A 24,560-nucleotide genomic window follows, 5' to 3' on the forward strand; every position below is an offset into this window, starting at 1 on the left:
TCTTTCAGACTTTGGGACAAGAAGGTGACAAGCTGAGGGCCATGTAATTCAGAAGTGTATGATTATTCTGGGGCAGCAAGAAACGTGATCTTAAGTAGCTACAGAATGGAAGGTCCTGCTCTGGCAGCTGGTTTGAAATAAGTTTCATAAATTTTACTTTGGGCTGGACACTGATATTCCAGTGAAAGATAAAGATCAGCTCTGAAAACTTTGTGGGATGGATTCTGAATTTATTGCAAGTCTTATTTGAAGACTTTGAAGAAAATATGTGCTGCTGCACATATTTTTCTTTCCTTCTTGTTCCAGTGGAGGATTAATCTGCTGATGCCCTATAGTTTTTCTGCAAGCTGTGCAGGCAATTGCATGGGAGAAGTTAATGTTCTGACTGTTTTAACCATTCCTGCCTGAAATTTGTCACTCTGCCTATTGATGTACACAGAAAGAGGAAGAAAAACTGCCCTTAATGTGATATATAGAGAGCCATGGAAATCTTTTCACCTTTTTCCTGAGACTGAACTAAATGATCACAACCTGCATCTTCTTGAGAGAGCATCAGCTGATGCACTAATTAAACCCTAGTGAGCTTCATATTGGAAAACTATTGAGTACCATGGGGTACTTCAGAAAAATTTTAAAATTTGATTTTGAGAGATTAAGAGGAGCCACAGTTGTTCAGAATTTCACAGGCAGTTGAATATACTCTTCTCAGTTACAGGTTCTTAGTACCGTTTAGCTATTAATTTTAAAGAAAACATTGGATTAAAAAGTGTATTAATCTCCACTCCCAACAAATGTTGGTTGCTCCCAACAAGTCTTAGTAGCAAAAGATATTTCCAGTGTATTCCAGCTTTAGATAGAGGTGGAGATTAACCACATTATCAAGCCAAATTTGGAACATTGTCTTCTTGTACCAGTGTAAGGTGCAGTTGAACAGTGTATTCTGAAGATCCTTTAGATAGCGTATTTCCCAGTGGTACATTGGAAGGTGAGGTTTCATTTATTCAGCCAGATCACAAACAATTTAAATTCTCTAAATATGTTGGACATTTCTGAATTTTTTTTTTTGGCTTAGATTATCAGATCCAGTTTTAAGATACAAAAGTAGTGGAATTGAGTGAAATCTTAAGTGCCTCATAGTTTTAATTAAGCTTCTGTGGACTACATTTACTGTTCTTTTTTTCTTCATGCCATTCTCTTGTACTTTGACTTTTTTCAGGGATAAAAATCATTGTACTGAATGATAGTCTCAGTACCTGTGTTAAAATGGGTGGGCTATCAGTGAGACCAAAAACCTGCTATTATTTTCCTGGTAAAAGATTTTCAATTTAATATGAAGTACTAATTTAAAATAAGGCCTATTCAGTTTTCTATTTTGAAATTACTTTGATGACATTTTCCAAAATTGCCTCCACAGCCTGTTCTAGTGCACTACCACCACAGCAATACAGACTCCTTAATTTTAATGATAAAAAACCATGGTAGAAATTTGAAAACATCAAGTAATACTAGTTTTTCTTTCAAGTAGCTCAGAATACTCATGCCAAATATAAACAAATGCTCAAAAATAGCGTATAAGAAAATCTGCCAGAGTTTATCACAATGAAAATATATATGTTTGATGTGTTGTGTAGAAGGGATAAGCAGTAATTTTCCTTCAGGAAAATATATTACTATGCAAGTAGTAATATATAAAATCTACTGTGCAGTTGAAATGTGGTTTATTAAATCCAGGCAGTAAAGGAGTGATGTGTTGGCTGCCCTTTGTGCTGTAGACATTCCCAAATAGTTAGATCAGGCCTTCATAGTGTACAATTCTTTCCACAGAAATTTGAAACCCATCAAAACATTTGCATTTCTTCAAGTAAAAGATGAACCACCACTTTAGGTTAACTTCATTTATTTGTCTTAATATTTTTTTGTTTGGTTTAGGAGAGACTGGCATAAATAATGATGAACGTTGTTCACCTAAGGTAAGATTTTCTATTACTTTGTTCACATATGATAATGAATGTAACTGAATGATTTCTCAGACAAGTGACAGATGTTTTAAAAATATGGATTGCTTTATTCAAGATAGATATGAAAATACAGAAGAATCAGCTATTTTCAGATAGAGAAAAGAAACTATATTGAAATTGCAGGAATTCAGTATATTAGAACATTTTGGAGTTAATGTCCTGTATCACAGCTAGGTTATTATGTCATATTTTTAATCTCATCTGCATGACTTTAAATGCAGAGTAACTGTTGGTTTTGGCAGTCAGTTTTTTGCTTGAATTGCTGAGATCAGACTTAATTGCTTGTTTCATGTTGGCTTTTGTTAAAGATAAATATTGATTAAAAATATTTGCTTAACAGTATTTAATTGAACATCTGGTGCGTAGCTGTGATAGCCCTGGAACAAACTATACTTTCAAGTGTTCTATTTATAAGTTTCTAGAGATCTGTTTATAAATCTTGCATAATTTTTCTTTCTTCATTTTGTGCTTATTTCAAAATTAAAGAAACACATTCTTTTACTTCTCTATCATTCTCCTGGCACAAAATGCAATTATGCTAGTAATTCAGAAACCTTTTTCTGTAAAATTCCTTTGTTAACAGATTTTTGTAATTTTTATTTTCACTTTTGAAGAGCAAAAATCGGGAAAAAACTCTGTTCAGTGCTTGCTGGTGTAGTACCAATTGCAGAAAGAGAAAACTGGAGCAGGAAGGAACAACTATGATGAAGATGTATTCAAGTCTAAATAACTTTAGTTTTTCATTAAAATCTTGACATTTCTAAGGATTCTATTTACATTTGAAGACACAATATATGAACATACTACAAATGATTTGCTGAGATAATGAAATCATCAAACAAAGACTCATATGTTGCTTAGTCTTTTGACAATGACACATATTTTGGGAATTTTAGTAATTTCTTTAAGTGATGATTCAGAGGCTTTCCCTTATTTTATGGCACCATGGAACAAAAACTATTAAATATGAAAATATAATTTTAAAATAACAGTAATAGGTGGAATTACTTTTACTAATACTATTATTGTTACTGTTTGAGGTAATTGTGTGCCCATGAATACTGTCCCTTTATTCTTTCCCCATAAGAACATTTAAAATATTTTTTTACTGCTGAATTGGTCTGCAAATCTTCTCATGATTGCTTGTGTGCATAAGTTAGAAACTTCTGCAAGTACTTCCTTGATCAGTGTCTAAATAATGAATTTAGGGATTTTCAAGAGTAAAAGTACTTTGCTAATATGTGGGAAATTCAAAAGCCTGCTCCTTTCCAGTGAAAATAAGTTCATTAGCATTTGAGTTGTTTGTTGGGTTTGGTAATTCCTAAAATGCAGGATTTGCAAGTTCTTGCCTCCCACTTACAGTGCTTAGAAGTAGAATACCTTACCAGAAATGGTGGTGGTATTTTTTTAATTATCGAGGTTATTCTTTACCTCTGACACTACTTTTTTCTTGTGAGGTATGGCTAAGCAGAGAACATCTAATCGGTTTTGGTCTCAGCTCTGTCAATTATTGCTTGACAAAGCTTTTAAAAAACAGCTTTTGAAGGAAGTCCTGTGAAGCAATCTACTTCATTTTGACATACTGAGCTATTTTATGCGTGCTTTATGTTCAATTTATTTCCCCCTCCATTGTTTGGTACAACAGGACACAAGGAATGTTGGAGCTGTGGAGGAACCACTCCAGGCAGAAGAGAAAAATAAATCTGCAGATATTTCAAAACAAAAAGAACAATGCCTTGTACCATGTGATGCTCAAGCTAAAATTTTACGAGGGGACAAACATTACATGTGCAGTATGTATTCATAAAGAATACTTTCTCAGTGATGAGCTGTGCAGTGCCATGCTATGCAATCCTCTCCTCCGCTACGCTATGCTGTGCAAATTCATTTTTTAATCTTGAGCACATGTGACAGCCTTGTGACCCTGCTGACCAAACTGTGTGTTGTCCAGAAAATCTGGGGTATCCTGTTTTAGGGATGCAGCTGGTGTGACAAATTATAATCATTGGTGAAGACAGGCAAAGCCAAGCAGCCACACAACCCACCTAGATATCTTATGCTCTGAATGTCAGTATCTCGCTCCATTAGAGAGGAAGAGGAGGACGTCTGTTGCTCATTTAAACATCATAGCTGGGTGTGTGGGTGTAAGTGGGAGGTAATTAGTTAATTAATCAGTTACATGGGAGTAAATGTGTAGTGCACCTTACTTTTATGGAGGCTTACACAGGATATTCTCTATGCACTAGCCTGACAAACTACACAGCTAACCAAAAATCAGCCTCTGAAATTTGTGCAAATTCTTGGTTTTCACATGTGATTTCAAAATATATATTATGAATAATGTGCCATTATGATGATGATGATGGTCATGATTTTTAGCATCAGGGTAAAAAACCAGTAGTACAAAGAATGAGCAAATGTAAGGTGACAAGAAACCTTATATATATATGTCTTTTATCATATGCATTTATATTTCTGTGATATCCATTAACTGGTCATCCAATTTACCCAAGGATAAGATTACTTTATTCTTCAAAACATGAGAAGAACCATCACTTCTTAAGATGTCTGTACTGCAGTCAGAAAGTCTGAAGTTTTTAGCACCTTTAGCTTTAATCTGTGGTCTCTATGTATTACTTTCACTTTTAGGTGCTGTAAGGTAAAACACCTTCAGTATTCACTTAGATGTTGTAAATAAGTATGTTGTCATTTAGTCAAGAATATTTCTAGAGTTATGAAAACAAAGTGGATGAACATATTTCTTTCTGAAGGAAATTTGCAGAACTCTCTTGCTGAATATGCCAGAAGTACAAAAAAACTGGTAAGAGACATGATGGATGATCAACAGTCTTCACTGGATTACCTTTCTAATCAGGTACTTTTTAAATTTATTATAAAGATTTGTATTTGTTATTTCTCACAGCAGGTGTTGTCTTTCTGAGGAAAAATAGGACTCATTAAACCATTAAATTGTCATTAAAAAAGTAGGATTAGAGTGTCTTATCACCAGTGCTTGTACTGGTGTGAGTTCCATTTCTATGAGGAGTGGTAAGCACCCCATTTCACATCTTAGTGTCATACATTTCAGCAGAGAAAGTGGAGGACCATTCCTTCACAGTGGTACAAATTACTACATATCACAAAAATTAACTTCAGATTATGCTTACTAGGAATCAGAAAAAAACCTTTAGAATTTCTCATTGCAACCTAATTAAAGATCTACTATTTGAATTTGCAGGTAAATGAACTTATGAACAAACTTGTTCTTTTGAACACAGTAATTTTGAGAAAACATCTGGATCCACTTCCTTATAAAGCAGTTCAATCTCATGGTAAGTATTTTTCACATGTGGTCTTGACACCTTCCCTTTTTATCTTTGTATCTTGAAAAGGAGCTAATTAAAGCAAAGGTAAGCAATTGTACATTGATATTTATCCTGTGTTAGTAACATATAAACTCTGGAAACTTAATAAAGTGTTTAAAAGTGTTATCATAAGTAATGCTTTAAATAATTTGCAACTGACAACTGTGGGCATCCTATTTAGCATGCTGATTTTTATGTAAAACACCAAGTGTGATTATTAGCTAGTAAGTGATCTGAGGCTGCTGAATGGCATATTCATTTGCAATGAAATAAGGTGTGCTCTGCATCTGCAGATTCCTTCTTCAGATAGAATGTTTTTCATGTATACTTTAAGATGGATAGGCTTTTACAAGTATAAATATAAATATTTATACTTGTAAGACTTCATTTCTCAGATAATATGTCTTTTTCACAGTACAGGTGTTATAAATAAAATGAAAAAAATAATCTGTAAATGGACCCAGATACATAACCTTTGATTTAATATAGGTATGTATCATATCTATGAAGATTAGAATGAACTTTGTCAATAAAGTGTCATTTGTACTTAGAAGGTCAATGGTGTTCAGAGAATTTTAATTTACAAGATAAATTAATGACAAAGCATGATTTTAACACTTGCATGAGAAGCAAATTATATTTTAAATAATTCATGCCACCAAGAAAAGTAATATTCCTGTATTAATCTGTATTTTTTTAAAACATATTTTGCTCATGAGCTTCCTTGAGTACCTTTTTTCTCTAGGTTTGGACTGCACTCATATTAAAGATACTGTTGGTTCAGTTTCAAAAACTCCAAGTGGTCTGTACATTATCCATCCAGAAGGATCAAATCATCCTTTTGAGGTAATGCATTTATTATTATAGTCATAATTTTCTTGAGAATATGCATTTAGAATATTTTTAATAGACTTAGAGTGTTTTCCACTACAATTTCTCAATAGATGAATGAAAAATGCATAAATCATCTGCACATTTGCTTTTACTATAATTTTGACAAGTTTCTTATTTTCTCCAAAGAAATTTAATCTCTGTCATAACAGCCCATTGCCAGTTTTCATATGCAGTGAAAAATACCAAAGAGGAAAACCCAAGGTGTTTTCCAGCACCTCTTTTGGATATGGAGAAGAGCTGTTCTTTTCTGTTTTAGAGGTGGAAAACTGAAAAGCAATTGACTGATCCATTTGGATTTTAAGATAGGACTTTTAGATTTTGAGTGATTCTGCTGTATAACATTGCCTTCCCTTGTGATGGGATTCTGCAGTTGCAGAGTCATCCAAGTGTAGCTGCAGATGTTGGTTTGAGGGATGGAAACCTTGTCTGAATATCGTAATAATCCAGTCTTGAGGCACAGAGGCATCTAAAATTGTGGTTTTCCTATCCAGTTTGCAGGATTTATATTCCTAAAACAAGGATATATATCCCTAAAACAAACTGCAGCAATCATGCTTCCTATCACTGCCTGACCTATATGTAATTGCTCAGATTAATAGTGCTCATCTAGAAGAAGGGAATTTTGGATTATGTTCTGGAGACTCAGAATATTAAGATCCTTGCAAACACAAGGGATATTTTGTTTTATGTGCTTATTTCCATTTCAGGTTGTTCTGTTTAGAGAAGGCCTTATGCATAGTGGAAAGACAGATATAGCACTTTCAAACCTTCATCTTTGCTGTACAGGTTGAGGTCATTATTTTTTGAAAAAAACCCGAGGAATTTAAGCCAACTAATAGCTAGCAAAGTTTAATATCTAACTTTACAGTGTACCTATATATGTAACAAAGGAAGGATGAATCCCTTTATCTCTAGCCAAGTGGAGCCCTTCAAAATGCTACAAAAAGGAGCTTAAACTAGTTAAGAAAACGTTTCAGAATTCTGCTGGCATCTCAAAAGAAAAAATGAACTTGATTCTGCAACCTTTAATATAAAAACCTCATTCTCGCTATACAATACAGTGAGCTCAGGAAAAAGATCTGTAACTCATCAGTAAGTGCCTTCCATGTAAAAGAAAGGCAAAGACATTGCAGTGTTCACAGAACAACCATATTTGTAGTATGAACAAAATGCTACCATAGCAAAAATGGCATCTGTTTCAGAATTTCTTCTGTATTGAAGGTAATTCCAGAAATACAAAAGAAAAACCATAGCAATTTGATTAAAAGAACAAGGTAACAATAAATAATGAGAAGAATGTTTGCAGTCATGAATGTCTCATTTCTTGTCTGGTAAATGTTGCACAGATCTTGAAAGACAGTGCCAAAAAGCTCTCAGAGAAAAAATTTCTAGAATATTTGTTCCATAAATAATGTTATTTTAAGGAAAACTATTTAATGTGAATTCTTTCATGTGTTGAAGCATAAAAGGAGTACAAGAGCAATGGTAGATAGACAAAAATATTAAGACATTAGAATATAAACAAGACATTTTAAAGCATCTTTTAGAGGCTAATAACTAAGAGTTCTAAATGTTCTGCTGACAGAAAAATAAGAAAAAACACAGAGGCAGAAAACCATAGTAAGAAACTAGAAAACAAGAAACAAACCCAACATGAAACAATTTATTTCAAGACCTTTGCAGCAATGAGATGCCTTTTTATGTAATGGAACCTATATGAAAATATGTTTAGAATAATATGCATAAAGATATCAGTTAAATGAAAACTACTTAGAAAACATGATCCCATCCTTCTTATTTTTCATGTTTGATACATCGTGTTTTCAAAAGTAAGTATAGATTTTGATGCTTAACTTGGGCTAATTGAACTCCACATTCCAGGACCAATAAGAATACCTAGCTTTAGTGGTAATGGCAGGTTTCTGTCACTTCAGAGAGTTCTCTCAAATAGGCTTTTTCCTGAGCATTTATTCATGAGGTGATTAAAACAAATTTTACTTTTGGAAAAATGAACCATGACCAATTTCTGATACATTTTTCAATCAGTAAATTTAGATCAATGATATTTCTCACTTGGATCAGACAAACTAAACAGTTGTTTAGAATATACCTCTTATACGCACTGCAGGTGAAAAGAGAAGAAATATTCAGTAGAAGTGCCCTCCTTCTCATCTAATTTATGTTGTACCTGGCATTCATGGCCTTCATACTTTTCTTGATATGAAATAGAGCAAACTGTAAAGCAGATTAACTATTATAAGGCTTTACAATTGCAACATTTCCATAAGGGATTAAGAAAACTACACAGCCATAGCTGTATTTTTCTGTATCTATCTAATATTTTTACTTAGCTGGTGTATGTATTGGTGCTGTATCTAACTGGCTGATGGCTTCTCATGTAGAACCATATCTGCTCGTTCTGTGAATTATCAACACTCACACTGATTTATATTGGACTGAAGATTGATGTTGTGACCAAGTGGGCTCCTCATTGTATTTCTGACTCATAGTCATAGGAGTAGCCAAGCATGCAATTATTTTCTCAAGACAGTGGATGAGGCAATGGGATTATTTTGAATGAGGTTTAGGTATTTCCATCTAAATACTCATTTTGGAATCATCTGTATTTCTTTTTATTCCAGTTCTATCCTCCTTGAGTGACTGAAATAAGCATGTGATTCTCCAGGGAATAAAGGTCACAATTTTTTCTTCATGCACAAGGACCTTAGAAAAATATCTGCCTACTACAGGCAAAGGAGGTGCAACATGTAATACTCAGTCTGCCACAAGTTTTTTTGAGGGTTAAACTGACTTACACCTAGTTTTCACTTTTATCAGCTGGCTAAGACTGCAAATCTCTATTTTCTGAAACATATTTCATTTTGTACATTTCCTGTAATGTCAAAAAATTTCTTCATTTACTCCATCACTTGTGCATCGGCTTAGTGTTATCACAGCCAACTTTATGTTCTGAACTTACTTTTATTACCACAAGAAGTTTACTGGCTCACTACCTATAAGCATTTTCCAGGTTAATTCTCCTGATATTAGCACCTTTGGAGACAAAAATGAGCCCCTGTTTTCAAGCACTAATTATGGATAGTATCCGTTAGAACTACATTGAATATCTTAGGTAGTGCAGTGTATAAATGTGCAATATGATCTTTTAAAATTAGGTTCCCAGACTTTATAATCCCAGTTAGAACTGATCAAGATTTGGCACTGTAGATATACTTAGGAAAGTCAATTACAAATCTTAAGTTAGATGGGCTGAGGAGAAAGCTTGCCACATAATGTGATATTCCAAAGCTGAGCAGATGGCAGCTGGACCACTGCCATTTGACATACTGCTGGGCACAAATTTTAGCAAAGACTCCTAAAGACTCATAAATTTGAGAGTTGATCTTATGTATTCAGTGGTACTGCTCAGTTGCAGGCAGTTATATGTTCACATTGGGACTTCCCTGGATTGGGGCCACTTCTTATGTAGAGGTTTTTGCTGCTGCAAATGATTGTTATATGCTGGGTTATTGCTATCACTGTTTTCCATTTCCTCACCCTTATTAAGGCTCTAAATTTCCCAGGCACCACAAACACAACGTTCTCTGGAAGAAGGCATGGTGGTGACAGAAAACATATAAGAAGTTGTGTCTATTTTGCTTTGCTGAAATAAAAGTTTATTCGGTGTTGCTACCTGTATGGATATGTTGCCTGATTAATACATGACATTGCAAGTTGTTTCCCTTTCATGCTATAGATGTTACAGTGACATTTATCAAAGCTTATTAATTATATCTGTTATGAGCAGACTATTACACACAGCGTTTTCTGCTGGTTGAAGAAATATCCAAATCAAACAGTTCAACAAGAACATATAAGAAAGTACTGCAATTTCTTTTCTTTTCTTAGAGCTTTTTTAAAAGATATTTGAAAAGTATGTTACTAAGCAAAACTCTGAATAGTTCACCTTTATTTAATTAAAATGTGTTTTTCATAAAAGCTGCTTCAAGAATGCTTAATCATGTCTATGTTTATTTTAGGTTTTGTGTGACATGGATTTTCGAGGAGGTGGATGGACTGTGGTTCAGAAAAGAACTGATGGAATTGTTCAGTTTCAGAGAACATGGTCTGAATATTTAGATGGATTTGGTGACCTTACTGGTATTAACTTTAAATACTCTAAAGTGCTTTACATCCCATATTTCTCCTGCTTTTATGTGAGCTACATTCCACTAAATAGTGTGGTAGTTTTAGCAGTATAAAGTTCTTGTTTCTTAGAAGTATTTTAGGATTTTTTTTCATCAAATCTGTTGTGTGATCTTCCCAATAATGACTATTACCCCACTAGAGTCTTTAGCTATTGCAGTCTTACGAGAGTGTTTAAAACAGTATATTTTCTGCTTGAAATAATAGATTGTATTTCCTCTATTTTCAGATTTAAAAAGGTGCCTTTTTTTATTTGAATCACTCATTTCCTTAGAGCAGAGAAAAATCAGTAATATTTCACCGTAGGGCATGCAAAGTTTTAAACAATGGACATATTTCAGTAGCTTATACCAACACAACTGTGATATTAATTTTTTATTACCACATTTAAACCCTGTCTAAACCCATTTGCTTTTTCAGAAGTTTATCTGGGATTGCAATGGAAGCACGCAGCTTTTCTGTGCAAAGAAGTGCAGCTCATATGAGGCTACAAGTGTGATTTATGGAGGCACCAAATGTTGAGAACAGGGCTTAAATTTTGAGAATAGGGTTTGAATTTTTTTTTTTTTTTTTTCATTTCATAGAATGCTAACATTTATAATTTCTCAGTATTGCCCTTAGGAGTGTTACTGAGTTCTGTTCATGCAAGTGGATCTTTAGCACATCCAGTTTTTGTGGTCCTCTAAGAGATATTGCAGACAAATATTTGAAGTCTATCATCTGGACAGTTTTCTAAAAAATATCACAGAATAAAAAAAGATGATGCACACATGGGTTTTCTTAGGGATTTCCTAAGGAAATAGGAAGATTACTCTCTTCCTTCATTAGTCTCTCAAAGGAATATAAGTGTATCATGCAGCTTTTATTACATTTGGTTCAGGAAGGAAAGTAAAAAACCAGGAACAATCACTTTTTCTTTTACAGTTTCCATTTCTAGACTATATATTATATTTCTCTTCAAGGAGAATTTTGGCTTGGACTGAGAAAGATTTTTGACATCGTAAATCAAAAGGCCACTCATTTCAATCTTTACGTGGATTTGGAATCAGAAAATGACAAGCATGCCTATGCATCATACGATGGATTTTGGATAGAGGATGAAGCATGCTATTTTAAGATCCATTTGGGGCATTATTCAGGAAATGCTGGTAAGAACTTTCTTCTTTGAAGTATTTAAAGGTTGTTGTTCCCTTTCTTAATATGAAAAAATGCATCCAAAAGAATTATAATTAACTTCAAAAATTTTATTTCTAATGTGTTTTTCTCTGGTATATAATGAGCATTTAGGCAGATAAATTTTTAATTATATGGTGATCTGTTATGCCTGTAATAAACAAAAAAAAAAAAGAAAATTGAATGGGATATATATAAAATAAATAAGGGATTTTGTGGCTGTTAGTGTTTATTTACCTAATGGTTCAATTATTTAGATGCCCATTGTCTCATCCCAGCTGTTATTGGCAGTGTTCCTGATGATGCTGTGGATAATTCAGAAGTGCCCACGTAGTCATGTACAAAGGACAGAGAAAGAAAATGAGTGGAACAAACCTGTCCTACAGTGTGTAATAGTTGCTGGGTGATACATAGACACAAATTAATTTCAGACCTCCCTTAATAGCATAAATACACTAAATGTGCAAAGATTTGCATTAAGCATTGCATCATGTCTTACTGCTTTTTTCCATGTTATGCAAGAATGGTCCTTATTATCAACGAAATAGTTAATCTCTAAAGGTTAGTGCTTTACTCTGTATTTGTGAAAAATACTATTTCTTAAGTAAGTTCTTTGGTAGGACAACAGAGACAGTAATAACTGACCTTTGTGTTTTAACAATTCCATCGTGTTTCATGACTCACTCTGGGGCTTTGAGCATGTTACTGGAAAATCTGAAGTTACAACCCTTTTTGTTTACTTTTATCTCTTCTACTTCTGTCTTTGAGAAGCCAGCATAGCCGGCTTGCATCTTCATAGACAGCATGCATCGCTAAAAGCAAGGAAAATACAAAGACATTTCATTGAATTTTAACTTCTTCTATATTTCTCAGTATTTTATTCTTTTTTTCCTGCATCTTTAGCACTTTTACAGCTCATTAGCTGGTGTTCTTGAACCACTTTTGAAGACTTCTACTTTTCTAATAAATTCAGAGGAAAAGTTTGCACAGTGTGCATCAAGTAAGAAACATTTATCTGTAAATAACTTCTTTATTGTTCTGTTTATCTGTTGTACTTAGGTGATGCATTTAGAGGATATAGAAGAGAAGATAACCAAAATTCCATGCCTTTCAGCACTTTTGATGTTGATAATGATGGATGCAGGCCAGTGTGTACTATTAAAGGACAGCCAGTAAAGAGCTGCAGTAACTTCAGTGAGAAGACTGGATGGTGGTTCAACAAGTGTGGCCTTGCAAATCTTAATGGTGTTCATCGCTACAGAGGTAGATTCCTTGAAACTGGAATTCACTGGGATACATGGACAATGAACAAAAAGCCAGTCAAAATTAAATCAGTTTCAATGAAAATTCGGAGAACCAATTATCCATATTTCCATTAACATATGAAAATAGAAATATATATCTCTTTGTAATTATGTGGAATGATGTATCACTGCAATCATAAATACCTTTCATCTTCACTTGAACAATTCAGTCTTAAAACTTTATTAGATATTTCTATAATGTAGTTACTAATTTTTATTATGAAATGTATAGGGCTCCAGCTTGAGCAAGATTCTAAGAAAAACTGGGTTTTCATAAAAGGATTAAGCTGAGTGTTTGTCAGCTTTTATTCAACTGCCTCTTAAAAAAATCTCAGAACCAGCAGAAAAAATTATAAAAAGAAGTGAAATGCTGACTTTTGAATGTGCTCTTTCTATTCTCTCCACATATCTAAATTGGCAAGAAGTTTCAGGAAATTTTATTTAAAAAAAATATGTACCTGCCATTTTCATTGTAATATTTTGGAAAAATACTTCATCTTGAGTTAAATTTCCAGCACCAGTTTTTCTTTCTATATTACTTATCAGGCAAGATATCAATTGTTTCAATGTATAAATAAGGTTTTGTATACCATAAGGGCCTGATTTTTATACAAGTAAGGTTGTTAGTGACATTCAAGAACTATGACCAATTTTATATTTCATTTTCATTGTCAATGTATTTCATAATCTAATTTTGACTCTACCATTGTCTATTTCACAATTGACTACAAATAAAACGTTATTTCAAAGAAAACATACCTTTTCATATAACTTGTGCAGTTTTAAGTTTTGGATATATGGACCCGCTCTTATGTTTTTCATTTTTAGTGGCTTTCATTTTGTGAACAATCACGTGGCAATGAATAAAGCCAACTTAAGTTGTGTAAACACATTTTAAACTAAGGATTGTGAGTTCTTTGAATTTCTGTCAGTAAAAATAGAAAAATATCAATAAAAATGTGAATATTGTCAGTACAGTGTTTCTGGAACCTAGCATCAAATCTGTCGCAGCTAGGCATGGTATTTCTCATCCTTGCTTCAGCTTCAGCAGACGAGCTCTGTACTATCATGTGGAATGAAAATAGTTAAAAACTCCATTAATTTCCTCTTTGCTGTTTTTATTTTAACCAAGCATAAATACAGTGAGCTAAAAGCATCATCAATTCAGAACCACCACTATTGAGGACTTCTTCCCAAAGATTTATGCAGCCATAAGACGAAACAAAGCTTTTTATAGGGTATGTTACAAGGTTAAAGGGGAGAAAAGATTCCTCTTTTCTTGTATACTTGACTAGCCTTTAACAGTTGGAGGTAAAAAGTTGCTAAAAGCAGAAGGTTTCCTCTCTGCTAGAGAGAAACTGAGGACAGTCCTTAGGGGAGGCTTACGGGAGAAGCATGGTAGGAAGTAGCTTGAGGAAAAATACTACACAAGGCCTTGTAGTGGCATTGTGAGACAGGGTGTAGGCCCTGCTTTTGGGGGAGACTGAATTCTCTGAGCACAGTGGGGCTTGTTTTTGTCACACACTGGAGTATGTGAAATTAAAGGTGAAGAGATTGTCTGTACACCCTCTTCAGCCTGCCCTCACACCAGCCTTATCAGGAAAGCAACTGCTTTGAACAGAAGCCTGACCGAGCAGACTTATACAGGTAGATGCTCAAATGAAAGAGCTTCTGCACTAAGATTAAGAAGCACTGGAGCTTTAAAAGGGTATTCATTCTGGCTGCAAGTCTGGATGTTGTCACTGTATTAGGGCTCATATGTCAGAAAGAGTCCAGTGGCACAAGAATCCTACTGGAGAATGCCAGTGGGTAAATTTCATGGAAGTGTAATGGCCTTTTTAAGTTTGATGGTGTGGCCTCTGTTCTGACAACCAGATCTGAGCCTGTGAGCAGGAGTCTAAGTAGGTACTTGGGATGCATACAGCTATATTCTACTGACACCCTGAGGCTGCTTTTGGTTTAATTAGAATTCCTGCTTAAAAATGAAGGTAGCAAATGAAGTTTGCAGACTTGTGCTGGCAGACATTACTACATTTGATTATGAGGTTTAATCTCCCCATTGTCAGCATTGGCTAGATTAGCTGGCGGCAACAAATCTTAAAGGAGATGGACCTGAAAAGATAATTAAAGAATCACTCTTGCAAATAGACATTGTTCTAAAATGTAGAGTATTCCTAGAAAATCAGCGTGCTAGAGATTAGTTGGCAGCTTCCTGGTGCATATCCTAAATACAGCAATGAAAAGATAACATTTTCCATGTGATTGTTGGCTATTGTCTTCAAAAGTTCACCCATTTCCATCCTACAAAAAAAAAAAAACCTGGGAAAACAAATAAATTTTTTAGTTAAACACAGAGGATTTTCAAGGACATTAAACTGTTTCCAGGGGCCTATGTTTCGTATTTGCAGCTGATGGTTCTCAGCTGTCATAAGATAGCAAAAGATTTGTGTGGCCATTTTTAGGACTGGTAATCAGTTGGTTATTTCCCAAACAGTCTTGTTTCAACTGTAATATAAGGGAACATGTAGGGTGTAGCAGATTAAGAGAAACCAATTGAGTGTTTCAAATAAAGAGTACCTTGGTTTAACTGCACTTAATATCTACTCCAGGAATGATACTTCAAACTATGAGAAGTTGCCATTTAAAGACATGTAATCTCTGATGCTACAAAACTGCACTTCTTTTGTTTTCTTTTTCCAGTAGTATGTCTTCAATTTGTAAATTTCAGTTTGGTGAGCTCAAATTGTTTAGTTATTTGACCATTCTGGTCACAAGAAACCTTTCTGGTGATTTTAATTTTGTTTTGCATGTCTCCCTCTGAAGTATGCCCTGTATTCTACCATTGCCAAACCAGAGGCCAGCAGGGACAATCCCTTGGCATGGGATTTGTGGGATTTCTGTTGGTATGGCTGTATAGAGAATTTAAGTTATTTACAGAAGGGGTACTGGAAACCTGCACACCCATCTCCAGGCTGGGTATTGATCTGTCAGGTGTTCTGATCTATAAAGACAGGATGCACTTCATTTAGCAGCTCATTTTAAAATGAGTTAAAATTGAGGAAAGAAAGGCATCTATGGCTTTCAGTGGACACAGATTTTGCTGACATGTTCTATATTCATCAACCAGAAGTTAAGTTGTTACTTTGCAGCATGCTCTAATGAATATTTCTTATACAGAACAGTGCAAATGATACTGTACTATTCAGAAGTGCACAAAGATATAATACAAGTATAGTAGGGAATGGTCCTTTAGTTACAAAGGTCCTTTAGTTAGAAAGCTTCTCTTCTTCATCATTTCAGTTTTTAGCTGTGTGTGTGTCTGTGTGTGTAGAAATCACACATGAGCAGACAAACCCAGGCATGTATTTCCAGTGCAGTTCTCAGTGAGACAGAAGGCTGCTAATACCCGTATCAAAGGGGCTCAAAACCATATATTTTCCATCTGTTATCCCTCCTTGCCTCAGCTTTTCCCCAGCCTCATCTGATCCAACAGATTTGGGGTTTGTGCTTGTGGCAGGCTGCCCTTGGCAGGGGGCTTACAGGCGAGGCTGTCTAACAAAAACAAACCTTCAGAAGCAAAAAACAGGCTCAGCTTTGAGTCCAGTAAAGCTTTGTTATAAAAACCATTCAAAACTGAGAGCTTTTTTCCCGGCCTCTCGTCCGCTGCCAAGGCCCTGAATCCCACGAGGATCCAAACCCGGCGGGGCTGGCGGCGCGGCTGCTCGGGACAGCCGCTAGGGGGCGCCAAAGCGCCTTCCCTTCCCTTCCCTTCCCTTCCCTTCCCTTCCCTTCCCTTCCCTTCCCTTCCCTTCCCTTCCCTTCCCTTCCCTTCCCTTCCCTTCCCTTCCCTTCCCTTCCCTTCCCTTCCCTTCCCTTCCCTTCCCTTCCCTTCCCTTCCCTTCCCTTCCCTTCCCTTCCCTCTCCTGTATTTCTGAAAGTATTTTGCCTACAATCTCCTCCAGCAGTGATGTCACGTTACTTCTCTGAACTGCAGCAGCCCAGGATGCACGGGGTGTCAGGAGGCACAGCCTGTTCTGTGTTCTTTTTGCAGCCCAGAACTGCAGTCACCGGTTTGCTTTCCGTGAGAAAACCCTCAGAACAATGCCCATCAGGGTTTCCATGTACTCTGGTTTTCATTATGCATTGTGTACAGTGCTGTGCAATGGTTTAGGGGGGATTTTATATTTAGCTCTAGGGAAGAGGAGCTCATGGCAATGAATCTTTACACAGAAAAGTTTGGTAAAGATAGTGAAAGTTTGCATGCTTTAAAAAAATTGTTTGAATGGATTCATGGAAGACAAACCTCTAAGATCATCAAGTCCCACCACTGTAAGATGCACCAATAAACCACATCCCTAAGCACCACATCTACACATTTTTTAACTCCTCCAGGGATGGTGATTCCACCATCTGTTCCAATGCTTGACCACCCTTCCAGTGAAGAAAATTTCCCTAATATCCAATCTAACCCTTACCTGGTGCTGTTGTGTTCACAGACATTGTCACTAGGTCAGGGAGCTCCTGCAGCAGAGGTTTCTGGAGACTAAGTTCTGTTTTACCTTGATAGCTTCTACAGGCATCTGCTCTAGGCCCCCATCAGGTATGAGGCTTGCTTAGATGGACCTCTGGATGAAGACTGTGTAATGGGAATATGTGGGGTGGGTAATCTTCTGTAAGTGTTCAGAAACTGCATTTATAGAGATGGATGTAGGAAGCACTTCCTAGTTAAGGTGGGATGGATAAGCTTTGACTGTGGTTTAATATCACTGTTCTTAATTCCCCTTGTGCCTGTCAGACCCTCATTTCTGTGATGCACCTGGCTGTTCATGAAGAAGTAATGCATGGCATTTCCCAGGTGGGCATTAGAGGACACTTTGACCAGGTGCTGGTCAGAACACTCATCAGATCAGGACTTCTGAGTTCACCATGTACCCACACTAAGTGCAGAGGGAGAAGATGTCACTCTCTCCCTCCTTGTGCCTCTTTTCCTGGACCATGTACAAAAACATAGGTTTGTGTCCCTCAGCTGAAGCAGGGTTGGGGAAACTATGAGATATACAGGAAAATGAAGTCAATTCTTCCAGTTTCAGCTATTTTGTGGTATTTAGCTGCAGACAAAAAAATGTCAAAATCCAATTAATTTTCTACAATGAACAGATGTAAAATAGAAATTATTTTCCTTCTTTTTTATTGCAAAACTAAATACACAAGTTATGAAACAGAACTCAACACAGGCACACAAATACAAAACAGAGTATTTAAAAAATAAGGTTTCATATTTTATGTCTCCTGCCGATGACAGCAGATTAATTTTTGTATTTGCAGCTATTTCTTCCTCATAATATTCAATAAGGTCCTGTATTGTTGCAAGGTTAAATATTTTTCAAACTTTTCTAGCATTCTGGTTTAATTCTGATCAAATCACATTGGCAGTCCTCTAAAATGCCAAGTAATAAACAGAATTCAGCAGGCCAGAGTACAAAAGTTGAGAAGGTCCTCACAATATAAAAGAATATTTTGTACAAAGCCTTTTGCTATTACAATTTTAATAGCTTCTTTTCTTTCCAGAAATTGCAATCAGAAGAAAAAGTACACTCTATTTTCTAGTGAAATATTTGACGGAATTCAGCTATGTAACTTTTCAGATTTTGCTTTATATTCTTTTCCTAATACCTTTTTAGATGCTCCAGCTATTTTCCTGCACTTTCTTTCTGTTCTTTTAAATTAATAATTACAAGACATAAGCAGAAGTAACTCCTGCATTCTAATGGCAGTGAATGACTGATTATTGCTTATCATTCTAAAACACTGCATTCCGTTTGTGTGTCCAGGTGTTGGTAGTGGGAGGTCTGCACTATGGGAGTGGCTTCTGTGAGAAGCTGCTGGAAGCTTTCCCCATGTCCAATGGAGGCAATGGCAGCTGGCTCCAAGATGGAGCCACTGCTGGCCACAGCCCAGCCCATCAGAGGCAGTGGTAGCACCTCTGGGATAATGTATTTGAGACGGCCAAAAAACCCTGCTATTCTTGTTGAATATTAATCTGATCCCTTGTAGAGCTTGCACTTTCTTTTTTTCCTTGGGATTAATGTCAAGCAAACTGTCATCGAATTCTCTCAGACAACCTGCAGCCAGAGAGGGAAGTGAGAAAGTGTGAGAGGAGCAGCCTGCAGACCCCAAGGTCAGTGCAGAAGGAGGGGCAGGAGGTCTCCAGGCACCAGAGCAGAGATTCCCCAGCAGCTCGTGGTGCAGACCATGGTGAGGCAGCTGTGCCCCTGCAGTGCCTGGAGGTGCATGAGAGCTGTAGCCTGTGGGAGACCCCACACTGGAGTAGGTGGATACCCAAAGGAGGTATTTTTCTGGAAGCCGAAATCTCAGTTTAGGATCCACAATTAGTAAATCAAAGCAAAAGATTTTCAGCTAAAATATTTATTTCAATTTAGTATTGGATGTATTGGGGCAAGGTGTTCCTTTGACTTGTATTTAATGAGTGTGCTCCAGCTATGTTATATAGTTCTCTGTTGAATTAAATCAACTGTGATTAATCTGCTTCACAGAAGTAGCTGTAAAATAATTTTAACCTAAAAGGCTGTATGCTTCTGTTCACTTTGAAAAATATACCTGACAAACTTTTATTTGGTGAGTTTGTCAATAAGTTTATGAAGGATTACTTGGAAAAAGCCTTGGCTTAATTTATTTTTTGGGCTGTAATAAAACAAGATTTAAAACAATAGGAATATTCTGTAGCTGGTTTGAACACAAACATAATTTTCTTGAATAGTTGATGCTGTTCAATGAAAAACCTCTGTCTTTTTCTGCATCGCTACTTATAGAGTTACTGAAGACAGTAATTTTATGTATGGATTCACTAACAGATGCAGTTAATATCATCAACAACAGGTATAGTCCAATTATTTACAAACTTGATTTCTCAAATTACATCAGAAAGGATGTGTTCAAGCTCCAGATTCAACATTTTTAGAAGGTACCCAGAAGCAAGGAAAACTTACATTTATTCATCATTGAGCCAAATGTGCCTTTCCTGATTATAGTTAAGGGAAAGGACTCTTTGGAATAGGGACTCTGCCTGCATGGAATTTTCTAAGTCAAGGATGTGAAGGAGGGATACATGAGTCTGCTTTAGGCCTGCTTCATGGTAGAGAGCCTTGCAATGCACTGAAGCATGTAATCTTAGATTAATTCATGGCTTAAAAAGAGAGTCAAACTCTCTTGAGAGAAAACTTTCAAAGGGAGTGAAGTATGTTCTTCTGTAGTTTATGTTTATTACAGAATCAGGTCTGCTGGTCACATAAATATGTGATTATTCTTGTTGCTGCATAGGCAGATCTCGGCTGATCCATTTGGTCCATTTGTAAATTGTAGAAGGCTTTTTTGAAGACGCTGATCTTTAGAAAATGTGAAGTTTCTTAGCTATAAACACCAAAAATATTATGGAAGTTTTTGATGGCACCTCTATGTAATAGTGATCATTTGAGTCCTTTACAGGTATGAGTATAGCGAGTTGATTCAATTCTTGAGATAGAGGGATGTTTCCTTGTTTCTGAATTTGTACACCTATGTAAGGATTTTTTTCAGGAATACTGAAAGCATTTTAAGGTGTTTACTTGTTAAATGATCCTCTGTACATGGTTCTTATAATATTTAAAACTTTCTTTTATTGCTGGTGAAGCATAAATAAATAACTTTAGTAGAGTTGACAAAGTTTTAGAAATTTTTCTGACCAACTGTTTTCTATTGAGAAATACTGGGTTTAGAAGCTTCTGGAAGCTTATTTGCTATATTGTTTTCTTTTAACTTGCTGATTTTTCATCTGTTTTCTTCAGTTGCTCTTCAGAAGTTCAGTGTAACCAGAGGTCTGGGACCCCAGATGGGATCTAAAAATCCCTTTTGAGATGTGGAGTGAAACCCCACAGGTGTTTGAGAGGTGGCAAAAGCACAGCAGCAGTGACCAAGCCCTGCAGCAGCTATTGTACTCCAAGGAATCAGCTGTGGCCCAGGAGCAATCAGCTGAGAGCTGAGACCAAATAAAAGCCCTGCTCCTCATAGATTCCCTCTGCTTTGTGCCAAGCAGCATCTCTGTGTGTTCCTGTCCCCTGACAGTCCTGGAGCCAGCACTCCTCCCTGCCTTCCCAGCCCCTGCTGCAGTCATAGCTTCCCCCAACAGGATGGTCTCAAATGAATTTGCACTTGCTTTCCAAATTAATTTGATTCCACGTGCCTCCCACACCCACCATTTCCTGTGGACGGGGATTTGGGGAGGAGAGGATGACTGGGCAGGATTAGATTTGCTAGAGCTTGGCATGGAGATATCTGTAGGGGGAAAGGAAAGAAAGCTGATGGCCATTTGTTGATTTGACAGGGTCAGGGAACCCTGCTTTTTCACCTATGTCATACACCCTTAAAATGTTTACATTGGCATGAAACTAAACATGTTCACTAGACACCTAGCACATGCCTGTCCCTGGCTGAGCTGTCTTCATCTCTCTGCCTCCTCAGAGCTCTGACACATGTTGAAACTTTCTGATGCACACCAGGAAAATCATCTGCTGCTTTTATTTAGCTCTGCTTCTTGCCTTTGCTGTTTTGTTAAGTCTTTCTAGTTTGTTTCTAGTCTCAGCCTGTCCATCAAAGCTTGTTCTTGTGAAAGGGAGAGGATGGAAATGCTGTCTGGAGAAACAAGTCACAGGTGAAACATGTACTTTTATGCCAGTGAGATTTTCCTTGTTTGTTATTGTCCTGCTCAGTACTCAGGTACTCTTCTGTATCCTCTCAGAGTTATTAGTACAGAAATTGCCTAACTCTGTATAATGTCCACCTTAGGATTAACATCATGATGGAGAAATCCCTGTTCTGAGCTGATGATGAACTCATTTGAGCATGTAGAAGCCATAACAGCTTAAGGGGCTTGTTATTAACCTGGGAGTCCAAGGTGAGTCATGAAGACAAGACAGCGAAATTTTAAGGTTCTGGTGTGGAGATGCAGAAAATTACCTAATGGAGAGGGGCTAGGAATCTGTTCCGTGGGTTGACTGAAGACAGGTAAAAAGGACAAAAGAAGGTGCAGAGGTATCAAGGAGAGGACTGAGCTGAAGGTAGGGGTGGAGAGAGGTGGAGGATGAAGCCGAACTGAAGACTAGACTACAGGCAGCCCTATCTTTGAAGAATTCTGAAGGTGAGGTAAAGAAGTTTGAATCTGTTGCACAAATGGAAAGGATGCCATTGGATGCATGAAAAAAGGCAGGAGATATAATTTTTTTTGTAGCTGTGGTTAGAGAGATGCAGGGTGTTTTGATTTCTAAACCAAAATTTCCACAGAACTGCAGAAAAGAGAGAATCAATTTGGCTAAGTCATATGGTAGTGTCAGTTGCATACATACATACATGACACTCTGAGTTAAATGATATCCTGTTATGCTTTTTACACAAACAGGCTACCACTTTGAAATTATTGAGTCTGGGAAAATATTCCTCATGAGCTTTCATTTCTCTTTGCATAAATGGGAGAGTTTCCCATTGCTGTCATTTTCTCCTGAGGGATTTTTCTCCCTTGTCCACCAGTTTTATACCTACTGTGAATAACTTTTTTGTGTGTTCATTCATTTAATTGAACAAAATCTGTTATCAAATCCCAGAACCCCTAGACAGAAGGACCATGTGAACAGAGAATCTTGTTAATATTGGAAAGACTTCCCAGCTAACACTGATTTGTCAAAATACCAGTGATAGTTTAAAGATACTTGTTCCTTATGTGAGTCATTCCTAATTCAAACAAATAAAGCCCCATCAATGGAAGACTTAATGAAACTTAACACAGCAGTTCCCTGAAGAAAAGAAGTTAAAAAATGAAATTTAATTTTTATTGCATTTAAAATAAAATTAACACACAAATACATGTAATTCATTTTTGTTTATAAAAGCACATTTAATAAAATATTATCTCAGCACAGTGTGTGTCATTAAACAAGAAAATTGTGAAGTTAATTTTCCACCTCACAATACTTTGACTATTATAATGTTACAGGAAAAAGAGAAAAAATAAATGCTTGTAGAACTGCCCTGAAAAGAAGCAGTTTGATGGAAAAAAAACAAACAAAACAAACAAAACAACCAATCAACCAACCAAAAAAAAAAAAAAAAAAAAAGAAAGGAAAAAAAAAAGTGCAACTTTGTATTTAGGAGCTCCAGCAGAGGAAGCCTTTGTGCCTGTGTTATAGGACAGGAAAACCAGTGGCAACTTTTAATGCTAAAAGTAAAATGCAAAGATTTTGTGAAGTGTTCCTATATATGTATATGTGACTATGTATGTATATAGCTACACAATTCTCTATTTGGTTCTGCATGTGTGTCTGCATAGATATTTTTATTAAATTATCAGAGTGGGAAAGATGTAGAGCAAGTTGCTTGAAAATACATGTGCATGAGTAAATATTTCATAACAGCATATTCTCTTTGTAGACTCATACAGTGGACCAGATGTGCTGACTCTGTTGCACTCATCACTGTTTTGTCTTGTATTAATCGATCAAGCTATGGCTTTGTCATTTATTTACTATACATCTCTCTGAAAATAAAGCTAATAACTCCCTTGTGCTTTCCATCTCAATCATCGTGTGAAATATAAGGTTTTCTAACATACTAATTTAGTTTCACAAAAATACTGTTAGAAGCACTGTTTTTATCCTCATCTCACATCCTGGGGACTAAGACACAGAGATGTCTACCAAAGATTAAGCCTTTTCAAAATAGCTTTTTTAGCATAACACAGGTGGAAATGCTTGGTGCTTCAGAAAAAAAGAGCCTGGGGCAGCTTATCAGGTATCCCAAAAATAAAAAACATGAAGTTATGAAGTTTAGTTGCATCTCATTAATATCTTAATGTTAGTGACACATAATCAGATTGTCATTCAGAGGCAAGTACAGGAATAAATCAAGTGCAATCACTGAGCTGATCTGTGATCTTTACTTTTCCTCACTCAGAACCTACAGTGCCTGAGTCAAGCTCTTAGAGATGGGAGGGGCTCTTTCTGTGCTTTCCTGGCCCAGTCTTGGGACCTGCTCCCTCCTGTGCTTTTAGAGAGGGAGTCTCCTCTCTAGAGTATATCTAGATGAGCCAAGAGGAAGGGTTGTTGAACCTCGAGGGAAAGGGTGAGGACTTGAGTATTTCACATTCTCTCATGTGAGACTGACTGACAGTCACAGCGTGGAAACTCACCCCTGATTTGGGTACTTTAACTGTGCTTTGAACTGTAAATGACTAGCTCATACTTTGTGTTCTGAATGGAACTGCGAGCTCCATAAAGGCTGCTCCAGCCTGAGACAGACCAAGTGCACAATTTCCACTAAATGCATGATTAAATTTGATGATGTACCCAAAGGCAACATTTCGTATTTCATTGGAGCTTCTGTTTCAGCTTGAACTTGGTCACCCAAGAGATTGCCCTGTTTTGATATCTGCTGTGTATGGCAGGCATGATGGTAACAATTGTGATTCTCCACATGAGGCTGCTGGGGGTTTCTGGAAAAGCAGGTGATCACTATGCCCGCACAGAAAACCCAGAAGTATGGTGCATCAGACAATAAAG

The 24,560-nt window shown here is 36.4% G+C and overlaps 1 protein-coding gene across 7 annotated transcripts; it reads left to right on the forward strand.

Annotated features, from left to right (window-relative positions):
- The first annotated feature begins 605 nt into the window (after nt 1-605).
- On the forward strand, nt 606-23,025 carry ANGPTL5 (angiopoietin like 5). 7 transcript variants are annotated; one of them, XR_010356444.1, is made up of 10 exons: nt 1,318-1,970; nt 3,664-3,811; nt 4,790-4,893; nt 5,257-5,350; nt 6,129-6,229; nt 10,318-10,438; nt 11,446-11,631; nt 12,716-12,919; nt 17,457-19,138; nt 20,802-23,025. XR_010356444.1 is itself a non-coding variant. In XM_064409441.1 (10 exons), the coding sequence occupies exons 1-9, from the start codon at nt 1,869-1,871 to the stop codon at nt 17,522-17,524; spliced, it is 1,128 nt and encodes a 375-aa protein (XP_064265511.1). In that variant the 5' UTR covers nt 1,318-1,868; the 3' UTR covers nt 17,525-17,560; nt 17,756-19,308. The 7 variants fall into 7 exon arrangements, 6 of the variants coding, with proteins under 6 accessions (XP_064265509.1, XP_064265511.1, XP_064265510.1 ...); XM_064409441.1 differs by lacking the exon at nt 20,802-23,025 and having other exon boundaries at nt 17,457-17,560; nt 17,756-19,308; XM_064409440.1 differs by lacking the exon at nt 20,802-23,025 and having other exon boundaries at nt 17,457-17,560; nt 19,078-19,293.
- Nucleotides 23,026-24,560: the final 1,535 nt, after the last annotated feature.

Source organism: Passer domesticus, chromosome 2, assembly GCF_036417665.1.
Source record: "Passer domesticus isolate bPasDom1 chromosome 2, bPasDom1.hap1, whole genome shotgun sequence".
NCBI lineage: Eukaryota > Metazoa > Chordata > Aves > Passeriformes > Passeridae > Passer > Passer domesticus.

Bases quoted from the DNA above. Each gene is read 5' to 3' on its own strand.
- ANGPTL5 (XM_064409438.1), top strand. From the start codon at position 1,869: ATGAACCACCACTTTAGGTTAACTTCATTTATTTGTCTTAATATTTTT. The intron at 4,894-5,256 runs GTACTTTTTAAA...TTGAATTTGCAG, and splicing joins TGGATTACCTTTCTAATCAG to GTAAATGAACTTATGAACAA. The intron at 11,632-12,715 runs GTAAGAACTTTC...TGTTGTACTTAG, and splicing joins GCATTATTCAGGAAATGCTG to GTGATGCATTTAGAGGATAT.